At 38.2% G+C, this 21,100-nt stretch overlaps 1 protein-coding gene across 4 annotated transcripts in view; it reads right to left on the bottom strand.

Annotated features, from left to right (window-relative positions):
• fat3b (FAT atypical cadherin 3b) overlaps positions 1-21,100 on the bottom strand; it is an 86,557-nt gene that overhangs the window by 44,776 nt on the left and 20,681 nt on the right. For all 4 annotated transcript variants that reach the window (XM_015037542.1, XM_015037543.1, XM_015037544.1 and 1 more), the window contains 18 exons: positions 19,445-19,506; positions 16,885-17,199; positions 15,789-15,999; positions 14,896-14,967; positions 12,859-12,995; positions 10,762-11,037; positions 9,526-9,736; positions 9,189-9,403; positions 8,877-9,035; positions 7,690-7,811; positions 7,388-7,570; positions 7,182-7,296; positions 6,811-7,080; positions 5,953-6,303; positions 3,334-3,507; positions 2,707-3,237; positions 992-1,356; positions 528-681 (listed from right to left, as the gene is read on the bottom strand). In XM_015037542.1, coding sequence (XP_014893028.1) covers positions 528-681; positions 992-1,356; positions 2,707-3,237; positions 3,334-3,507; positions 5,953-6,303; positions 6,811-7,080; positions 7,182-7,296; positions 7,388-7,570; positions 7,690-7,811; positions 8,877-9,035; positions 9,189-9,403; positions 9,526-9,736; positions 10,762-11,037; positions 12,859-12,995; positions 14,896-14,967; positions 15,789-15,999; positions 16,885-17,199; positions 19,445-19,506 — 3,923 coding nt within the window. The remainder of the gene's footprint in view (positions 1-527; positions 682-991; positions 1,357-2,706; positions 3,238-3,333; positions 3,508-5,952; positions 6,304-6,810; positions 7,081-7,181; positions 7,297-7,387; positions 7,571-7,689; positions 7,812-8,876; positions 9,036-9,188; positions 9,404-9,525; positions 9,737-10,761; positions 11,038-12,858; positions 12,996-14,895; positions 14,968-15,788; positions 16,000-16,884; positions 17,200-19,444; positions 19,507-21,100) is intronic.

Below are 21,100 nucleotides of genomic sequence, written 5' to 3'. Positions count from 1 at the left end.
AGAAAAAGAAGGGAGTCATGAGTATTGAAGTTAAGGAAGAATACAAAGAAGGATGAAAGAAGGAACAACAGAATGTAGACAACAAACCAAAAAGTAATGCAATAAACTGTCTACATTCCCAGAATATCCCTTCAATCACAGAGAACCTGCATATCTCTTTTTAATAGTTTTTCCTGTATTTGGCTTAAATGTCATGATACAAATAGGATGAGAAGTTACTATTAAACATGTCTAAAATGTTAGCGTTAAAATAAATCCCATTTGTAATTGCCGCAAAGTGACAAATGCGTGGATGTTTTCCAGTTAGCCACTCAACGTCACAGTAAATTCGATGTGACACAGCATTAACCTCCTGCAGCAACCCCACACTCATCCCAGTTAGCTGTGGCAGATGTTTGCCATAATTTCCAACTGAGACATCGCTAACAAAGGTCACTCGGCTCGCGCTATCATTGCTTGGAGAGGTTTTGAAAGAGGGCAAATAAACTGACAGGACCAGACTGTAAGCTGCTGAGAAGCGGGTTCACCTGAGCAGTGTTGGTGAAGACTCCATCTGACACAGACACATTGAGTTGATAGAAGAGTTTCATGCCTTGTCTCCTCTTGTTAGACAGACGAAGCACCCCTGTATCTGGCTCCATCATGAAAGTCATTTTCTCATTCCCTGAGAGAATACTATACCTACGGGAAAAAAAAAAATGATTATAAGAGTATAATCTTGCAATTGGACTCTGACGTTATTATGGGTTATGGTCGCAGAAAGCTGAAACCGGAAATACTGCTGCTTCAGTAAAATACTTAAAAACGATGAATGATGTTCATTTAATTTTAAAACAATAATGTTGCTGAATGGTTTGATTGCACATTGAGAAAAAAAGAATTCAAGCATATTTATATTTTACATATTGATCACTAATACATTCAAATATTAGAATTTTACAATAAAAAATATTTAAAAAAACTATAGCTATCTAAAAACATTAGCTCTCACCTCAGCCTCTGAGCATCACAGATGTCAGCATCTGACGCTTGAAGGCAAGTCACAAAGTGCCCTCTGGGAGCCAGGTCACTGACAAAAGCCTCGTACACCGCTTGGCTGAAATTAGGGGGGTTGTCGTTTGTGTCAGTTACAACCACAGTGACACTAACATCAGTGCTCAGGGCAGGATCTCCACTGTCTGTCGCCCTGACAATGAAGTTGTGGCGCTGCATGAGCTCATAGTCAAGCATGCGTGACGTGAATATCAATCCCCTGCTGCTGTCAATTTGGAAGTAGTCGGTGCTGTTGTAGATGTCAGACAGGATCTGGTAAGTCACTACGGCGTTTTTCTCCGAGTCCTGGTCTGGTGCAAAGACCTGAAGGGAAAGGAACAGAACATTTTGGAATGCCTTATGCATTATTCAGGACCGAGAGTATAAAAAAAATACCAGAAAGAGAAAAAAAAAAAGTAGATAGTAGTAGTGGAAGTTTAAGACAGAGCCTGGCAGCACAAATCACAGTTACACCTGCATACATACCTTTTGGTTATCTATATTGGTTTTATGGGAGTTGCTTCCCAGAATAAGAAATGAACTAAAGCAATGTCTCTCTGCTTTCAAATGAAAAATATATAAAAAATGTAACCATTGAAATTAAATTTGAAAAGGGAAGTTGGGAGAATAACTGAGCAATGAAGCAACAGTGTCATTTTCTGAACCAGAACAACCAGCAATTTCCATACTGTTTGTTCAAGGCCGTCAACTAAACAAATATGAAAGAGCCACATTCATAATGTGAATGATGAAAATGACTCGAGCTTGTAATAATGATGTGGCTTAATTGCCACAAAGATGTTCTACAAGAAAATAAATTAACAGCAGCTATTGTTGAGGTCAATTACTCAATTTCAAATGTCAATGTAAATACACCACTGCACCAAGAAATAAGCTTGTGACCAGAGTTGTTAGATTATCCTGCTTGATCTTGAAATTGTTTGAAATCATCGTTGGTGATCCATGAATGCATCAAAAGTGACAACAGGTCTTGCTCACAGCAACACTTATCCGTGTGGGAGAGTCAAAGAAATGTTTTTTTTTGTTGTTTTTTTTCAGTAGGTAATAGGGAGGGTAAGGTCTCACCAAGACATTGCTGTTTGAAGATTACTGTGTTAGACACTAAAACTGAACTCTGTCATTATTTTGTTTTAGTTTTAAAATAGTAAAATCTTGTTTTATAGTTGCTGCACATAAATAATATGGTGTTACTTCTGGTCTTCTTAACACAATCTTCCTTACATGTACTTTTTCTTTTATCATCGCAAACAAAGTGCTAACAGGGAGGAGCAGGGGGGAGCGGGGGGCTTACTCCAAGACATGCATTCCTGAAGAATCGAATCACCAGGTTGACGTAATAATGCTTCAACATGATCCACATGCAGTACTCAAACAGTCCAATCTCCAAGTTTAATTAGTCATTTTAGTCTAAGAACAAACAAAGAAACAACAAAAGTCTGGCAGAGATGGAGACGCAACTTTGCCTGCAGGCAGCAATAAGAATAAGAATACATGTTACTTTTTACGTGAATTAATGTTTACGCTGTCAGTTGAACTCGTCCACAAAAATTTTTAAACTGACATATAAAACAATATTGATACTTTTGCTCCACATCATCGATCCATTTGTTATACTTCTATGTATAACAAATACTTACAAGTATAGCCACCCACCTGTAGAACAGATGTTCCAATCATGGAGTTCTCAGATAGCATAGCAGAGTACGACGTGTTCTGAAAAAGTGGGGGGTTGTCGTTCACATCTAGTACAACAATGTCTACATCCACCTCAGACTTTGCCCCTGTCAAGGTATCGGTAGCTTTCACTGTTAGGCGATAGTATTGCGTGGTCTCGTAGTCTAATGGATATCTCACACTGATGATTCCTGTATCAAAGCCGATGTCAAACTGAAAGGAAGGGTCTCCGTCTGAGATGGTGAAGATGATGTCCTGGCCCTCTGGGCTGCTTGCATTGATGCCCAGAACAGAGGTGGAAACTTCTACATCTTCTCTGACTGTTACACCATAGAACGGCTTGTCAAACACTGGCATGGCTTTGTTGACGACTGTAACAGGCAGCTCCACTTCGCTGGACAGTCGAGGGAATCCACCGTCAGTCGCAATGATAATCAACCTGTACTCTGCATTTGATAGGTCAGCTTCAAACGCTCGTTTTAAGACCAGCTCTCCGGTCACCGGATTCATCTGGATAAAGTAAAAATATAACCATGTTAATTTTCAAGATCTTGTCATGAAAATTGCACCAAATTTAAAACGGAAGCCACTGTAATTTTCAGCAACCTCAAAGTCCCTGTGCTGCGTCTTCAGGCTGTAAGTCACTTCTCCGTTCAGATCAAAGTCTCGATCAACAGCAGACACCATGAAGATGGCTGATCCTGGCTCTGCTTCCACCTGCACTGCAGCATAGTAGGGGAGGTTCACAAACTCTGGAGCGTTGTCATTTAGATCTTCCACCTATATCAAAAACAAATGAAATCATAAAGAAACATGTACTTTCATGGAACATAATAGTCTTAAGAAATAAGGGCATCCTCTTACCCTTAATCTTTTAGCCTATTTAACCCTTATTTCATAAGGTTTAAGTAGGATATTTCCTACCTAAATCTAGCCATCGGATTTAGGTAGTACAGAAGTGATGATTTTATCTTAAACCAATGCACTTCATTACCTAATAATTGCAAAATGTTTAAACCTCCACATAGGGAATAGTTATCTTATTTGGATGCCAACAAAAAAAGATGGTAGCAAAGTGCTTTAGGAAACAACTGCTGCCGCCCAACAATCTGGGAAGGGTTGCAATGTCCTTAATAATTTGCAAACAAACAACAACAACAAATCTATGTCATAATGAGAAATATTATTCAAAAATGAAATACACAAAAGACAGAAGTGAACATTTCTGCAAATTTACCTCAAGGATTAACTGTGCAACGCCAAAAATTAAAAAGAAAAATCCCCCCAAAAAGACATACTAAGCAGGACTCAAAATGTCAGAAAGTGTTCATGACAGCACAATTAGAAAAAAAGACACGCATGACTTGTTTAAAAGGACTGTCAGGAGAAAAGCTATTCTCTGTGAAAATAAATACGGTAGTGTAAGATCTAAATTCATCCACTGAGGGACAGTTATAGATATTTTAATTTTATTCTGTAACTTTGATTTGAAAGTTAACTTACTAAACTACAACTTCTAGCAAACTATACTGGCATGAAATGAGACAAAATTATGCTTGTCAATAACCCAACTCAACGTATCAGCTCATAAGCATGGTAACAATCTGGGCAGCAATAGTAACTGGTCACTTTCTATTACGGTAATTGGTTTTCCCACAGATTCCAATCTAAACAAAAGTATTCTAGAGTTAACTGTGAGGCCATATGCCTACACATGGCCTCTCAGAAAATGTGACCACAAGAAGGACAACTATCTGATGAACAGAAGCAAAATTAAAACAGAATGGTTAGAACAGAAATAAGCTAAGAGGAAGCAATGGCTTTGTCAAAGCCCTGACTTGCCTTGAGAGAGCTGTGCAAAAAAGTCCTCAAACCTGAATATCACCTTACTATCGTAACACTATGTGCCAATAGAACAACCATCAAACTATAAACCTCAGGAACCTAATAGCTGTTAGTGTCTTGGTGGACTTGTCCATGTTTTTGCATCCTTTGAAGATTTTCACTATTTGTCACATTTGATCTACCAATATTTTACGATATTTTATATATGGTAGATACAAGGTTATTAAATTCTACCAACAAAAACTGCGGTAAAGATTGAACTCAACTTTTTCTACTCTCATATGGCTAGATACAATCCAATACAACAACTGTGTTCACCTCGTGACTGAAGTCTAATTTGTGCAAATAATTTCAGTACAAATGCAAATACCTACAAAAGGCTTAGAGGGTGTGGCTTAGTGGCTTATAAAGGCACAGATTAGAAAACATGATTGAACAAACAGCATCACAAAAATCAAGTTGTGCAACTGTTAAAGTTGATTTATAGTACAAAATTCAAATAACATACATCAATGTTTGTGGTTGTACCATCGCAAATTGTGGGTGTGGATACTTTTGTAAGGCTCTACAGCTAAAATCAAGCATGTTCTTTAGCTTCTGTTTTCAACATTTGTTTCAAGAAGGTTCAAGGCAGTATTTTACAGCAAAGATCAAGCTACTTTTTCAGAGCACCAACTGTACAGGAGATCTAACATAAGCCACAAGGCAAAGAAAACCATGTGAACAAAATTTAAAGAACTTCACATCTTGACAGGATTTCAACACAGACCCAGTAACAAACTGTAGTCTGAGTCGCTGAGTAGCTGTGGAACAGCGTACATGGGTGCACAGGATGAATCATAGAGTAAAGTAAACACCTCAAATTTAATGGAAGGCTAACTTGACATACTAAAAGAAAATGTACAAAATAAGAAAAAAATAAATACACTTTCAAATTAAAGTGATTAACTTTGCCATAGACGCATATAAATACAACAGAATCAAGATAAAACAATTAGTTGGATAAAATAATTACACATTATTTTCTTCTGTGATGGTGCTCTGATTCTGTCTTTTGTTGCAAATCAAACACAACACTTCCGTTTCCAGCAGCGTTTCTTCTCAAGAGCCCCAAAGCACTCACTGATAGCTTGTGTCAAGATGAGTTCAACTTAAACCCAGAAAGGCCTTTTGATCACCACTTGTGCTTTAAAGCGCTCAAGAAGAAGCACAGATATGAATTCTGAATGCTTTTTCATCAATAGATTCACAATCTCACAACTGACCAAAGGAATTTCTGATCTTTCCCTCATTAACGTCATCTTTAGACACACACACACACCTACACACACACACACACGCACGCATGCACACACACGTTTCCAGTCAATTAACACCCACCTGTACTTGCACAGTCACCCTCGCCACCCTCAGGATCTCATCTTCTCTGCTGACTTCCACCACAAGCTCGTAACTTCCCATTTCTTCACGGTCAAAAGGAACACCAGTGGTAAGCACCACTCCACATGTAGGCCGTATTGTGAACCGTCCTCCAGGGTTTAGCAGAGTGTATTTCAGTGGCTCGTTGAGGTGATGACCCACTGTATTTACGACAGTCACTAATGTGATGTCGGGTTTGTTCTCTGGAATGGAGGCTGAATATATGGGGCGGGTGAAGAGCAGGCCACTGTCAACAGCTTCTCTCACAAGCACGGTGACGGACGCCATGCTGGAAAAACGCCCGTCCCAGACCTCAAACACACAGCAGTGTTTTTGTTTCACAAAACAGCATTTCAGAAGTAGCTGACAATAAAAAAAGTAAACATTTGAATGTGCATTTGTTGAGAATGCATTAGATTCTTGTGTTTTAGGAAACCCCCCCTTTAAAAAGCTGCTTAATACTTTGCATGGTCACATGAACACCTTGGGCTGCAAGTTCAATGATCCAGACACAGTAATTCACTCCCCCAAATAAATCACAAATTCACTAAAGCTCCACTGCTGTGTAAGTAACTATAAACATTTTACATGCAGAGGTAAGTACAGTTTCTCCAGAGTATCTGCATTTCACACAGCATGAGATTAAACAATGCTTATATCTGGCCATGTCTACAAATCCTGAGTCAATTCTGTAACAGTGGGATTCAATGCAGATATGATATGAGTTCATGTAAGAGTTTGCCAGTTGATCAAGTGTTCACTCTTCTCTGAGAAAATTGGTGGTATATGTGCCAAGACAAACTATAACTTATGACTTACCTTCACACTGAAGCGATAACGGTCTTTGCTGAGGTTAGGATTAGTGATAGTCACAACTCCAGTATTGCGCTGAACGGTAAAGTATTCCACACTGTTATCCACCAGAGAATAGGCTAACTTGGGTGTGAGAGATTTTTCTTTGTCACCAGTCATATCAGGGTCTAAAGCCTCAACCCGGAAGACCTCAACTCCCACGTATGTTGGCAGTAGAAGGACTGTCTCGTAGGTGTCCTGAGAGAACTTTGGGGGTGAGTCATTCATGTTGATCACCTAAGACAAGGTGTATGTGGGGGGGATGACATCTACTTTAACATCTGAAGAAAATAAAAGGAATTGTACTTTTTGGAATATATGGAATATGCAGTACTTGCCTTTATAATCACCTCTGCGGGACTGTCAGCACTCTTAGGTGGTTGACCACTGTCTTGAACATGAACCCGAAAATTGAACTCTGGATAGGTTTCGTAGTCCAAACTGGCAATGGTTCTGAAATTTTACAACACAATCTATAAGAAATTGTTAAATTATATCAATAGTGAGCTAAATGGTCTTACTTCTACACAGCTTTTGCACCTACCGAATTGATCCTGTCCCAGAGTCCACACTGAAAAACATACGAGCGGTCTCTTCTATGATCTGGAACACTAACAGGGAATTATGATTGCGATCCTTATCCGTGGCCTGGATAACCAAGGGGTTACCGTCCTCTCCGAGGACAACACTGTTGACTGGAGCAGCTTCACTAACTGTGCCCATATATCTGTCAAGCGATAAGAGAAAAAATTATTGGAAGGAAGAATGCCCTTAAATCTCTCTGGGAAATACTGTTATTCTAACAAGGGCTCAAAACTATTTGCCCATTTCCACCAGCATTATTACCTTATTTTCTGAAATTCAGGTTGGTTATCGTTGACATCCACCACTTGGATGATGACACTGGTGCTGGCCTCCACTCCTGCCATACTCAAGGCACGCACCATCAGAAAGTAGGATGTTATTTGCTGCAGTACAACAACATTCAATCAGCACAGTCACATTTCTTGAGTGTTAGGGGTTTTGGCCTTTGGTTTGATTGTGATTGATTATTTTTTTTTGCAGCTTATTCATGTTCAATATTTTGTGCCATATTAATTTGTCCTTCAGTCTATTTTCATACTTTGTTCTTCCTGTATATTTATAGTTTCTTTATGATTATTCCTGTCATGATCTGTACTTGCCATATTCTGTTCAGTCTCCTTTGTCCATTATTGCTTGAGTTAATTCGTATGTAATTACTTTCTTAGTTTATTCTTGAGTTTTGTTCTGTCTACATTTCTAATTAGTTCCCTTAAAAGTCACCCCCTCCTTTTGGTTTATTGTTCATTTGTGCTTAGATGCTCTCAATCCTGGTGTCATTTTGTAAGGACTTGAGTTTTCCCGTGTGTTTATTTAGGATTCTGTGTCAGTTGAGTTTCCGTGTTGTCCTGTCTACCCTTGATTTATCCCAGCTGTGTCTAGTTCCCTTGATTACCCCCTGTGTATGTATACCCACTTGTGTTTCTTGTTCTCTGTCACGTCCTTGTCTAGACTGTCTAGTTGTCTCTTGTCTGCCGTCTATTGATTACTGTTTACCAGTTGCTACGAGAGACTATCTCCTATCTTTTGCTCCTCTGTGCTGCCTGGATTTTTGTCCTTTTTTCAACATTAAACCATCATCACTACTCAACCACCTAATCTTGACACATTCTTGACCAATCTGAAGTCTATCCCCAATGAAACATTTTACACTTAAATAACTTTGTGACTCTGGACATCTCTAATCATTAGTGTTAGTTTTTACCATATAAAAACCTATTATAGCAATATGAAAGACAAGAGCATCCATAAAAGGAAAAGAAAATGTCTAGGGTTAAGTTAAAAGGTATTCTTTGCAAGACAGCAACTGCCTGAAAGTGTATTTTATTGTTAGAGTACTTTTGTTAAAAGACTCTTAATTTGGATGCTACTATTTACTCTGATGCAATGTTAAACTTTTCCTAGATTTTCTTAATGAAAAGGAAAAAAAAACAAAACAAACGGTAACAAACCTCAAAGTCGAGCAGTTTGCGGGTAGTAATTACTCCAGTGTGGTGGTTAATAAAGAAGCAGCGCTCCTCATTGCCCCTGACAATGTCATAAATGAGCGGTGAGCGGCTGAGGGCACTGAGAGTGGTCACGTATGATCCTAATTTGCTATTCTCCATTATCTGCAGAAACGGACATCAGTGATACATTTTAAACCCCTTAATGAGTTATGTGCAGTGGTTCATTTAGGTATTTACGAGCCCAATCTTTGTTTAATCTCCCCTCCCTGTCCCCCCGCAGCCACTTCACCTGTGAACCCATTGTTCTCTCTTTACCTCGGCCTGATACTCCTTTTGAGAGAATTGAGGTTTGGAGAAGTCAGAGAGCATCAGGGAAATGCGGACCGAAGCGGTGGCCATTAATGGAGGAAAGCCGCTGTCTATTGCCCGCACAGTGAGGGTGTAGAAGCCCAGAGAGGTGAGATCCAGGTCCTTTGCAATGAAGATAAGGCCTGTGGTATTATTTATGGTAAACAGACCCCCTGTGTTGCCTGTAAACAGAAGATGGCAGGCTTTATTAATGAGTAATAATGATAAAAATCTAATCACAAATGCATATTCATTCAAATACAATAAAAACAAAAGAGACAGAAGAAACGATGTTAAAACAAACCTGCTTCAATTGTGTATGTGATTTGACCATTCATTCCATTGTCTTTGTCTAGTGCTGTCACCTGCACCACAGAAGTACCAACGGGAAACGTCTCATAGGCTACAGCATCGTATACGGTGCTTGTAAAGTACGGGACATTATCATTAGTGTCCTCCACTGCCACAAGGATGCGAGCCAGGTCACGGTTAAATGGAAACTCCTGATCCTTAACCTGGAACAGGAGAAAAGAGAAATAAATATGGAAAGAGCTATGGGAGGCAATGCATGAACAAAATATTTTTCAAAGCTATCAGACTTGTAAAACGGTGCGTAATTTCATCTCAACCAGATCGACTGCAGAAGCCAGTCGACCTGGTTCCTACTGAAATTTAGGTTTACTGGCAAAATTTCAAAATTGTTTAGATGTTTGCAGTTACACAACAAAGAGCTACAAAGAATATATCCCAGGTCAACACTAAGTCCTACTGTTATTGACTGATGCAGTCTCAAAATTATCTGATCCCCTGAATCCTTAAAACATTTGTAATTCTCAGATGCAAATAACAAATGGCTTTGGTGGACTCTGATATTTATCTGGTCCAATGAAATCCCAAGATTTGGATTTCTCACAGGACTGTGGCTCCTGGAAGCATAGTTCCACAAGAAGGCACAGTTAAAGGATTCAATGCCTGAACTCCAAAATATAAAACAAAACCCAAAACCACAAGCAAATTGTAAGCTTCAACTGGCTTACAATTAGAGATTTTGATACTGTTTTGTAAAGCAATGAAATTAAAAGCTTGCAGGTCTAGGTATTGGGAAGAAGGAAGCAGATTTTGAAAGGAACATCAAGCCTACAGTAAGGCATGACAGTGGTTCAGTAAGGCTCTGGGACAGATTAGCTTTTTCTGACACTGGAAACCTTTAGGAAAGTAAGTTGGATTCAGTCAAGGATAAGGAAATCACAGAATGAAATATAACGCTGTCAGCTTGGTTTCAGGGACCCTGGAGTAAATGAATGTAATAGTTATTTGACTTCAAGCACATTGAAAATGTCTTGTAAAATTTAGAAACAATGGTTGCAGAATGCAAATATGACGATTTTTATAGACAAGAGTTTTCTGTGCATAAAAGGGGTCAATAAGATTCCTCAGGAACTCTGACAAGCATGTCGTAACAGCAAAAGGGTACTCTCCAAAGTGTGAAGTATTCATCCAGCTGATGAATACTGGATGAATACCTCACTATTATCCTTACCATAATAGTGAGGATGTGCTGAGTTCTGGCCTCATAGTCCAGTCTGTCCGCAGTGTAAACTACCCCTGTGCCAGGATTGACCCTGAACAGTCTCATACTCGCGGGGTCAACACTCCCATAGATGGAAAAGCTCAAACGGGCCCGCTCGTCCATGTCTGACGCTCTGAGTCGAAGTAGCTCAAAGTCAGATGGTGCATCCTCAGAAACACTGACATAATATGCCGCCTGTGAAAAGACTGGAGGGTTGTCGTTGCTGTCCTGTACTCGTATGAACACCTGAGTAACAAAGAGGCAGAGAAAGGGAACTGCCAAAGTCAGCAAGCTGAGTGGAAATTGGGAATGTGTGTTTGAGTTTTTGAATTTATTCTGCTGATGGGTTTTTGAATAAGAATTTGTTTTCCCCATATTACCTTCCCATTTACAGACAGGAGAACCTATTGAAATAAGATCTATTTGCAAGGAAAGAATCTGTGCTGCATTTTTGGGGTATAGGATTGGGTACACTATTTCTTAAATATAATGTAATGTGACCCAGGATCCACCAAGGTGCTATCAGTTATTTCCATTACAACAAAGACCCAGTAGGCCAGTCACGAAAACAAGAGCACTGGCAGTGGATAATACAAAGAAACATGGAATGACTTGCAACAGTATACATATCCCTTGAACCTTTCTACATTTAGCCACAAGACAATCACAATGATTTATGTATTTGACTGGGATTCTATAAAAGATCAACACAAAATAGGGTATAATTGTGGAGTAATTTGAAAACCTTTATATTAAAATCTAAAAACTTGACATGCGTTGATATTCAGTCCTCTTCTCTTGAAAACCCCTAAATATCCAACCAAATGCCTTCAGGTGTCATCTGACTTATCTCTATATTAATACAGCTGTTCTGTGAAGGCCTCAGAGGTTTGTTAGAGAAAATAGTAACAAATACTTAATGCTACGGAAGACATCAGACAGATCAGGGATAAAGTTCTGGAGAATTAAAAAAAAAATAAAAAATATCCCAAGTGTTGAACATGTATTGGAGCACAGTTGCATCCATCATTCTAACTGTTCCCCAAAGCAGCTGGCCCAGCTGCAAACATACCAACACATGGCCATCCACCCAATCTGACAGGCCAGCTAAGGATATAATTAATCAGAGAAGCAGTCAAGGAACCTATGGTAACCATGAAATAGCTGCAGAGATCTACAAGTTAGGGGAGAGAATCTTTCAACAGGACAACTATTAGTCGTCTATTTCAGAAATCTGGCCTCTATACAAGAATATCAAGAATTTTTGATTGTTAAAAGAAAGCAATGAGGATTCCTGTTTGCAGTTTGCAACAAAAGATTTAAAGGACACATCAAGCATGAGGAGAATCCTGCTCTTTTCTGATGAAACAAAAATGTAACCTTTTGGCCTACATGCAAAGCACAGTGCACTGAACATCACCATTAATACATAATGTTCTCGGTAAAACATGGTGGTGACAGCCTCATGTTGTGGAGGTGGTTTTCTAGGGACAGGGAATTATGGTCACAGTTGGTGGTAAGGTGGATGGAGCTGAATAATGGAAAAAAAACTGGGGACTGAAAAAGACTTGCAGTTTAGATTAACTACAACAGCAATAAATATACAGCAAGAGTTAAAATGTAATCATTTTGATCAAAGCATCTACAATTGTCCAAACAAAATCTGTCTGAGCAAGATCTATGTTGCAAAAACAAAATAATTCTACAAATAATCTACAAAGCATTGACACAGAGCAGCTGAACTCAAGTACATGCAAAAGTTTTTTTTTTTCTAAAAACAGAGAAAATGATGTGCATTTGTTTACCTTCACAATTACTTGGTAGTGATCTATCATACAAAATTAAAGAAAAATACATTGAAATTTGTGGTTGTGAAGTAAAAATCTGTAAAAAAAAAAAAAAAAAAAAAAAAAAAAAAGCTTATTTGATAACAAGAAACATTTTCTCTAAAAGCACCTATAAAACAAAAAACTTGACGGAAAGGGGTAAAAACACTTTGAACACTTTAAAAACATTTAGTGCGTTTGATGTGGTTCTCCAGGAAGTGCAACTTAGTGCAAAGCATACCTGTGTTGTAGCAAAGTTGGTCCCATCTGTCACCTGCACTGTCATGTTGTACACTGACTGAATTTCTGCATCCAACGGCTTGGCCACGACAAGGGTCCCCACTCCAACTTGAAGGTCAAACTGCATGTCAAAGCTCCCTAATATTACATAAACAGATACACACATACAGGGCATGAGTCATTTTTTGCATTCTGTTTGAGTGCTAAACTAAGGTGCTCTAAGGTATTACTGTGTAATTGTCTTGGCCAGATGCCTTCATCTGTTGCTGGAGGGTCTGTGAAATAAAATGAACCGAAATGCAATGTGATGTAGTGCTGAACCCACTTGGCAGCTTGAGAGCTGTTAACAGCCATACAAACATGTGTCTTATCACTCCAAAACACAACCCATCACAAAGATCAGAAACCCACGGCCGGGTCTTTTCCACAGGCGGTGAGTGTACAGTTTAGAGGCTTAATGTTTGATTAAAGTGAGTCACAGGACTGATACGTGTTAGGTATTCAGTGCCATCCTTCATCTCATCCTTGCTTCTCTCTTGAGACATCTTGGAGCTTGAGCTCCCCTCAGCATATGAATACTGATTGGACATTTTTCACTGAAGCTCTGATGCGTGTTGAGTGGGAGCAAACCACTAAGATTCACACGTTATTTATTTATTTTTCCTGGGAGGTGGGTTGGTCAATCTTACATGACAGGGGATCAATTTCACAGCACTTTGAAAAACAAAAGCTTGTAATCCCCAACAGGTTTCTTCCGAGTCTAATTCTGCCTCCCGGTTTTTGGAAATTATCTATACAAACATACCGTGTCACAATGTCTGAGCTGGAACTTTGATAAGCACAGACGTTTTGTTTCGATTAATTTGTGTTTCACACTTTTGTTACAAACCATGAACTCCTCAATGGCACCGATCGCTGTCAGAACAGAATGAAAAGGGTCAAAATGACTAACACAAACTCCACATTTTTTGGCCTTTCTGGTAAGAATGTGTAAAAAGCCATGATGTTGAGTTTTTTTTTTTTTTTATTTCAACAGCCGTTTCTCACTCCAAGAAAAGTCCAACCATCCATCTGAGTACATTGATTTAAAACAAAGACAAATGTAGTGACTATGAACTTTTAATTAGTAATCCATGACTTCTATGGGCTATAAACATATCACAAGGGCCAATTTCTCATAGTAACTCTTCAAAATAGAAAAAAAACAAAAAAAAAAACAATAAGAGAATAGGCCATTTATGTAACCCAGTTATGTGTTGTTTTTCATAATTCAGAAAAGGCTTCAAGAAAATAGCTACACACATAGTCATCCATATCTAACAAAACTTTATCTAAACTAGTCAAGCATCTCTTGTGAGACATAATGTTCTTAAATGAAGGGTGTATAGTGAGTGTCTACTCACTGTGCATACATATGATTTTTTTTTCAATATTTAATGACCACCTGACCATCATGAGCTGAGAGATCACTGCTGCATATAGTCTATGAATTCACCAAAAATGGATCAAATAAAGCTGAATAAAATGCAAACAGGCCATGCCTCCCATTTGTAATGTTGATGTCAGTAAATCTACAGAGATACTTTCTGTTGGTTCATAATGTATGCTAATATTTTATATATTTGTCATTATCCACTAAAAAGGTAACCATGGATACCTGTGATTTATATTAAAGTTGATAAAACATCATGCGGTGTGCTTGTAAGTACTTTGTAAAAATACACTTTGATCTGGAGAATTGTCATGAGGTGGGAAGCATTGGAGTTAGGAGCACACTGTATCACAACACAGCCAGATTTATTCAGTGAAGCAGGAGCATTTCAGCTGAACTAATGAAATAAATCTCCCCTGCCTGGTCAGAGAAAACAAACTGGTGCAGTTCGAGAATGAGAATCCTTTCTCAAACTTAGATCAATCAACACTGCCTTCAGCTAAACAAAGTTCTCGTGTTGTGTGCTACACTTCCTGAATCTTTGAACTCCTCAACACCTGAGGCATTTAGGCAAGAGATGCGGAGCAAAATTAATTTGGACCAGACCTGTGTCAAGAGAGCAGTTTCGTCCACATTCATTCTGTGGAATGTAGAACATTTCTCTGGCAAGCCGGCCGCCTAAACAGAAGGGAAATACAAACACAAAACGATCAACATTTATGAAGTCCAACTTTACTTTTGTTTTGAAAGCCCTGAATCATCTGCATGCAGTGTTGCAAAGTTAAGATCCTACAATTGTCTTGAAAATAACTGTTAGTAGAGATGGCGATGCAAATGCATTTAGAAGAAAAATAATTCAGATTATGATGTTAAAAGTAAAAAAATGCTGACTTGCAAAGCAATTCTGCTAGTAGTGTGAGAAAAACGAAAATATTATGCACATTTCTCTGTGTTAAGAGAGACAATTGTCAAACAATTATCTCTAAAAAAAAAAAAAAAAAAGAAAAGTCTCAGAAACAGGGGCAAAATATGATTTAAAAAAAAACTAACCAATCTAATTACTTGAACTTAAGCGGCATAGTGCATCAACAACATATTAGTTCTTCATTTACATGTGGACACCGACAATTACAATGTTAAATTCTGGCTCCATGTGACACCTGCTTTGTTTTTAGATTCAATGAAAATGTGGTCTTGATTATGTTTAGTTTTTTTAACTGAAAAAAACTGGACTCAACTAAAATTGGTATAAGCATACAGTATGAGAGCTTTGGAAATTGCCTGCAATATAATGACACCATTCAAAGAAAATTAACATAGTCTTGCTTCTGTACGTGGATTTATGTATGCTTTAAATAAAATGACAAAAATATGTTCTGTGCAGCACCTCGACTAAGTATGACGACAGAACTTCACTCTGAAGAATAACACATCACTATTTGACCTTTTCCTAATCTTGTATCATGATATTTTTTCGCAACTCATGTTAATATACTTACCAACAATACTAAACCAGACAGGTGTCGTTGACTGGCTGATAGCCACCACTCCCACCGGCTGAGCAACTGCAGATGTCTCTGCAATTGAGAAATTATAGGACTTCTGGGTGAAGAGCAGGGGCATAGGCGAAGGGACAGGTTTGCGAATCCATTCAACATGGAGTTTGACAGTAGACCACAACAATGGAATACCACTGTCCTCAGCTTTTATCTAAGAAAAGAAAAGATACGAAAAAGAGAGACAAGCGCACACAATTTCATAAATAGCCTTATAACTTCAAAATCTAGGGTTAGTACTATATGCATGTAATCAGGCTAAATAAATAAACTATAAACTACAGCTTAAAGTGATTAATGGGCCAGCAAGTCTTTAAATAGCTCACCTCACATTTCACAACATATGGTAAGATAGCTAAAAAAAAATAAATCATTTGATCTAATGGAAGAGCCTATATGCCCACATGCTTATAAATTTTACGGGATGCTCGCTGAGTTTTCAAGGAGAGAAAACCTGGGTGTTGCTGTCCATGTTAATGTAAAAGGCTACCTCATCAACTGAGACATGAGCTCTCATCCAGCGAAACAAAAGGAGAGTGCAACAATACATGGCACAGTGGGGCTGTGTGTAGTTAATCAGTTAATCAGTTGTACAAAAAATTAGGCGTTCCCAGACAACTGGCACAGCCGCTGTAATTTGACCTTGTGTTTGAGAGGAGGAAAGTTTGAAAAGGGACCAAAACAAGAGCACAATTTTGTGGAAAGCAAAAAAAGATGTGAAGACGGAACTTGTGTTGTATATCTTATGGTGCTACTGCTGAGTTTATTGGTTGTGGAAAATTCAAAATACCTGGACGTGTGCCAGTTTAAAAATGGAAAATGCATTTTCTTCTGCTAACTTTGCCAGGTTGTTCAAGAAAGAAAAATGAATTAAAAAAAAAAATGTAAATCAAGGAACGGGAGCAACTTTGTGCTTAAAATAGCTTCCAACTTTATCTCAACCAAGGATCTTTGTGGCCTGATATTTATGCGTATGATTTACAGTTTTGTCAGCTACGCTGCTAACTGCTGTGTTTTATGGTTATTATGAAGCACTCACAGTGAGGATGTCATAGCTGCCTGCTGTGACCATCTTCTTTGAGGACACCATACCGGTCCTTGGGTCAATACTGAACTTTTCATCCTCATTCCCATCAATAATGCTGTATGTGATGTTGCCGTTTGCGCCCAAGTCACGGTCATAGGCAAAGACCCGATAAACAGGTTCACCCCGTTTGTTTCGGTCCCGTTCAGGCAAGCTGATGCGGTAAGTGACCTCGGGGAAGGTGGGCGAGTTGTCGTTTTCATCCTCGATGTGGACTATGACCCAAACGGTGGACTGGCGGGTCGTCACCGGGCCGTCGATTACGGTGACCTACATTGACAGCACACATGCAAAGAGAGAGATATGATATAATGACAACATGCTTTGTCATTTGTGAGGGATTTTCTTTGCAAGTGCGTCCATTTATTGACATCTTAAATATTGCTTGTGCTGTGTGAGTGCAGGGCCACGTGGGGCCGAGATCCCGGGAAATCTCTTTGTATTATTGATCTGCCTGAAGCAGAGCCAGAGGTCTGATCGCTGATCAATTGGATCAGATAAGAGTGAAAATCATTGTTGCCAGCCTGACTGCTCACAAGACTATTAATTACAGGCAGGCAGCATGAGTTGGAGTGTAAAACTGTGGATAGCACAGATGGACCAGCACTTCTGCTGAAATTGGAGGTCAAATGTACAAACTCAATTAAATGCCTTCATTGCATGTCACTGTAGTCTGATAAGTTCATATTTCAATATAGATAAACACTAAAAATCTTAAAAATCTTAAAAATAAATTACGTCCATCAGCACTGAACATCTTCTGAAATACACTTTTACAATGTAGCGCTTTATGCCATGGCTTTCAAAATCAGGCATGCACTATGTATGATAGCATTGATTAACCTTTCATCTGGAAGCCTGTTACTGATTCTGTTAACACAGTGCTGATGTTTTTCTTGCTTTCTTGACAAAAAACACCTTGCTGAATAGAAACATTGTCTCCATACATAGAAAAAAAAAAAGAATACTCTTGCCACAGAGATAATCTAAGATGGAAATGTAAGATCTGTGGAAGTAGTCTTCCTGCTGGAAACATGTTTTGCCTTTGTGTGACAAAACAGTTGGAGTTTTGGGTGAATTTCAGGGCAAACATAGTTTATTCATTGGCTCTTAAAGTTAGTTGAACAAAAAGTTAACAGTGGTTTTGTTTATGTGCAGGAGGTTTACTGAGTAAAAGAATATGTATGGATTTTTTTTTGTTCCTTTTAATATATCTTCTATCAGTACAAAACATCAGATGGTGTCTCCAGATTAAATTAAAACATTTATAACCAGTCTCTTCTGATATTCCCCCTGCATGTTTACCCACGATAGTTAGCTGTAACTCCAATTCATATTTTTCTTTGTCTGAGTCAGAAAAAGGAGAAACTCTTTGACTAAAAATGTCATCTGAATGCTTCAACTGCCGTTCCAACCACCATATGAGTAAAAATGTCATCAGATTAAGTTATTAAAACATTTATAACCAGTCTCTCCTGATATTCCCCCTGCATGTTTACCCACGATAGTTGGCTGTAACTGCATTTCATATTTTTTCTTTGTCTGAGTCAGAAAAAGGAGAAAATGGTTGACTAAAAATGTCATCTGAATGCTTCAACTGCCGTTCCAACCACCATATGAGTAGCATCATCTTAAAGTGACTTTTTAGGGCCAAATAACTTATTGTGTGGCGAGACTAATGTTTTGGCAGCTTAATTACTCATCTATTATTGTGTAATACATGTAATATGTACTGACTATGGAATTCAAAAATGAATTACAATGACTTCATAGTTTGTTAATACACAAAGAAAGCTTTTCAGGGTAACAATATTAGTAAAAGCTGCAGTAGGAATTGGAAAATCTAAAATGATGATATGTGTCATCTAAATAAAGCTTGTTTTAAAATGCTTTTGCTGCTTCCACCTTGTAGTGCACCGTCATAAACTAGACTCCAAATTAGTACACAAGGCAATCAAAGAAAGAAGTGTCTAAACAATTCAGGTGGCAAACCACACAGAACACATAACAATGCCACCAAGCAGCAGAACTGTGGGTCAGCTGCAGGTTATTTTATTCCATTTCCAACAAGGGCAAAGTGCTTGTAGATTCATTAACATTTGATGACTTATAAGAAAAGTCGGATGAAAAACAAGTTTGCTCATGTCTCTAATGTCAAGAATCTCTGATTATCAGGTTCATCTGCATGCAGAGCAGCAGCTGCAACAGAAATGGTAATCACAGAGCTATCTGTATGCCCAGTGTCTGCACTTATCAAAATGCTGGACGGAACGACTTGCTCTCCTCTCTGCTTCCATCCTGGAGTGGAGAAGATAACCAATGGTGAGTGATTACATTTAAAAAATCTAAAACCTAGGGTCCAAAACCACAGTCATTCATCACATTTTATGGAGCCTTTAGGACCTGCCAAAGTTGTCCTCCATCCTGTCTTTGTTAATAGCAGGCTGTGGCAGGTGGCAGGGCAGGATAAATAATAATACAATAAGCTATGGATACTGTTGGGTTCTTACTGTACCTCTAAAAAGTGCTCTGCCTGATGTTCTCGGTCCAGTTTCCTCGAAGTGGTTGTAATCAGCCCTGAAAATGATAAAAAGCAACTTAAAAAAAAGATCAAGCTTTCTATTACAGCATGTGAATTATACTGTTAAGCTGTCTCCCAAATGTGTGGTGAAAAAAAAAAAATCATATTGTAAAATTTAAACAAACAGATCTTTGAAATTGGCTTTGCTTTATTGTTGCGCTTCATACAAGCTCTACAAAATTATAGCCTGCAGCTCTGGCAAAGGCATTCGCATTTGGGACATGTTTCAGAGCAGCGTGCAGCTGAGGGTCACTCGGTTAGCCAACAAGCCACCAGAGCAATTTAAGCAGCAGATAAAAGGAAGTATTGAAGCAGATTATCCAGATAGCTAGATGGTTTCACAAAGTGTGAATGCAGTGAAGATTAGGAAATACACAATTTTTAACTAATCGTTTTTGACTGGCCTATTTTTAGACATGTTTTAGACATTGTCTTACAGCTACAAAAGCAGTCATTCCCCACCAAAAATAAGCCATCCATATCCTGTTACATGCTTATTATTTTTTAAGGATATTACACCTGCTTCGTATCATGTAGCAAATTTAGGCAAATAAGGTTTGCTTAATTACCTGGACAATATTAGAGTTTTAAATTGAGTGTACCATTAAATTAAATAGGTGCTTTAATTTTTTAAAGTGTGGCTTTTGTCCCAGAGTGCAAATTACAATTTTATGTAAAAATCTATGTAAAAATATAAAAAAATCCCATAATATTAAATATGTTTGAGGGAGAAATACATTTTCCTTTAGAATGCTTTTATCCTTAGAAGATCTATTCATGATATAATATATATCTGTATCTTAGGTCAATTGATCTCTCAAAACAAGTATGAGTATGTGCATGCATGTCAATAGGGTATGCCCCATTCTTCCCTGTTCCCTGCAAGGTATGGACAATAGATGGATGGATGAATATTTGTATGTTGAAAAATTCTACCATGAAAGTGAAAATGCACAATGCAAAGTTTGCACTGAATCCTGGCCACAGTCTTTAACCAATAAATACACCGTATCTGATGTTACAATATTGTTTTGCCAATCGTTTCTGTCTCTGTATTTAATATAGAGAGCAAACAGTTTTATTGAGATGTTGGTGCAAAACATTTGTACTTTTTAAGCACCAGAAAGTCTTTGGCCATCAGGCTTAATATTACTGTTTATAGAATGGGCCAAGCACAAAAGAAACAAAAATTTATCACAATAAGCATGACAATGAAACAAATGACAGGGGCCACAAAACCCCAAGAACAGCATCTCTCATCTTCAGCAAGGAGAAGAATTTTAAGTTATATAAATGTTTTCAGTAGAAAGATTTAAGAGAAGGGTACTATCATTCACTCAAAAATAAAAAGAACATACTGAGAAAAAAAAAAATCAGCAGCAGTGCAACACCACTGCTTCACAAGTCCAAGGTGCCTTTGTCAGTTAAACATATATGTAAACTCTGATTTTGCATATGGAAAAATGGTGACCCAGATTTGATTTATAAAAATAATCCCACCGCTTGTTTGTAAAGACCGATTTTATTCATGCTACTATAAGTTTAGACACCAGGAATAGTGAAGCTGAGAAGTCACACACCCGTGTGTGT

This window comes from Poecilia latipinna, unplaced genomic scaffold (genome assembly GCF_001443285.1).
Source record: "Poecilia latipinna isolate Pla-1442-1.1 unplaced genomic scaffold, P_latipinna-1.0 Scaffold409, whole genome shotgun sequence".
Classification (NCBI taxonomy): domain Eukaryota; kingdom Metazoa; phylum Chordata; class Actinopteri; order Cyprinodontiformes; family Poeciliidae; genus Poecilia; species Poecilia latipinna.
This window is presented reverse-complemented; position numbering and strand designations above follow the sequence as displayed.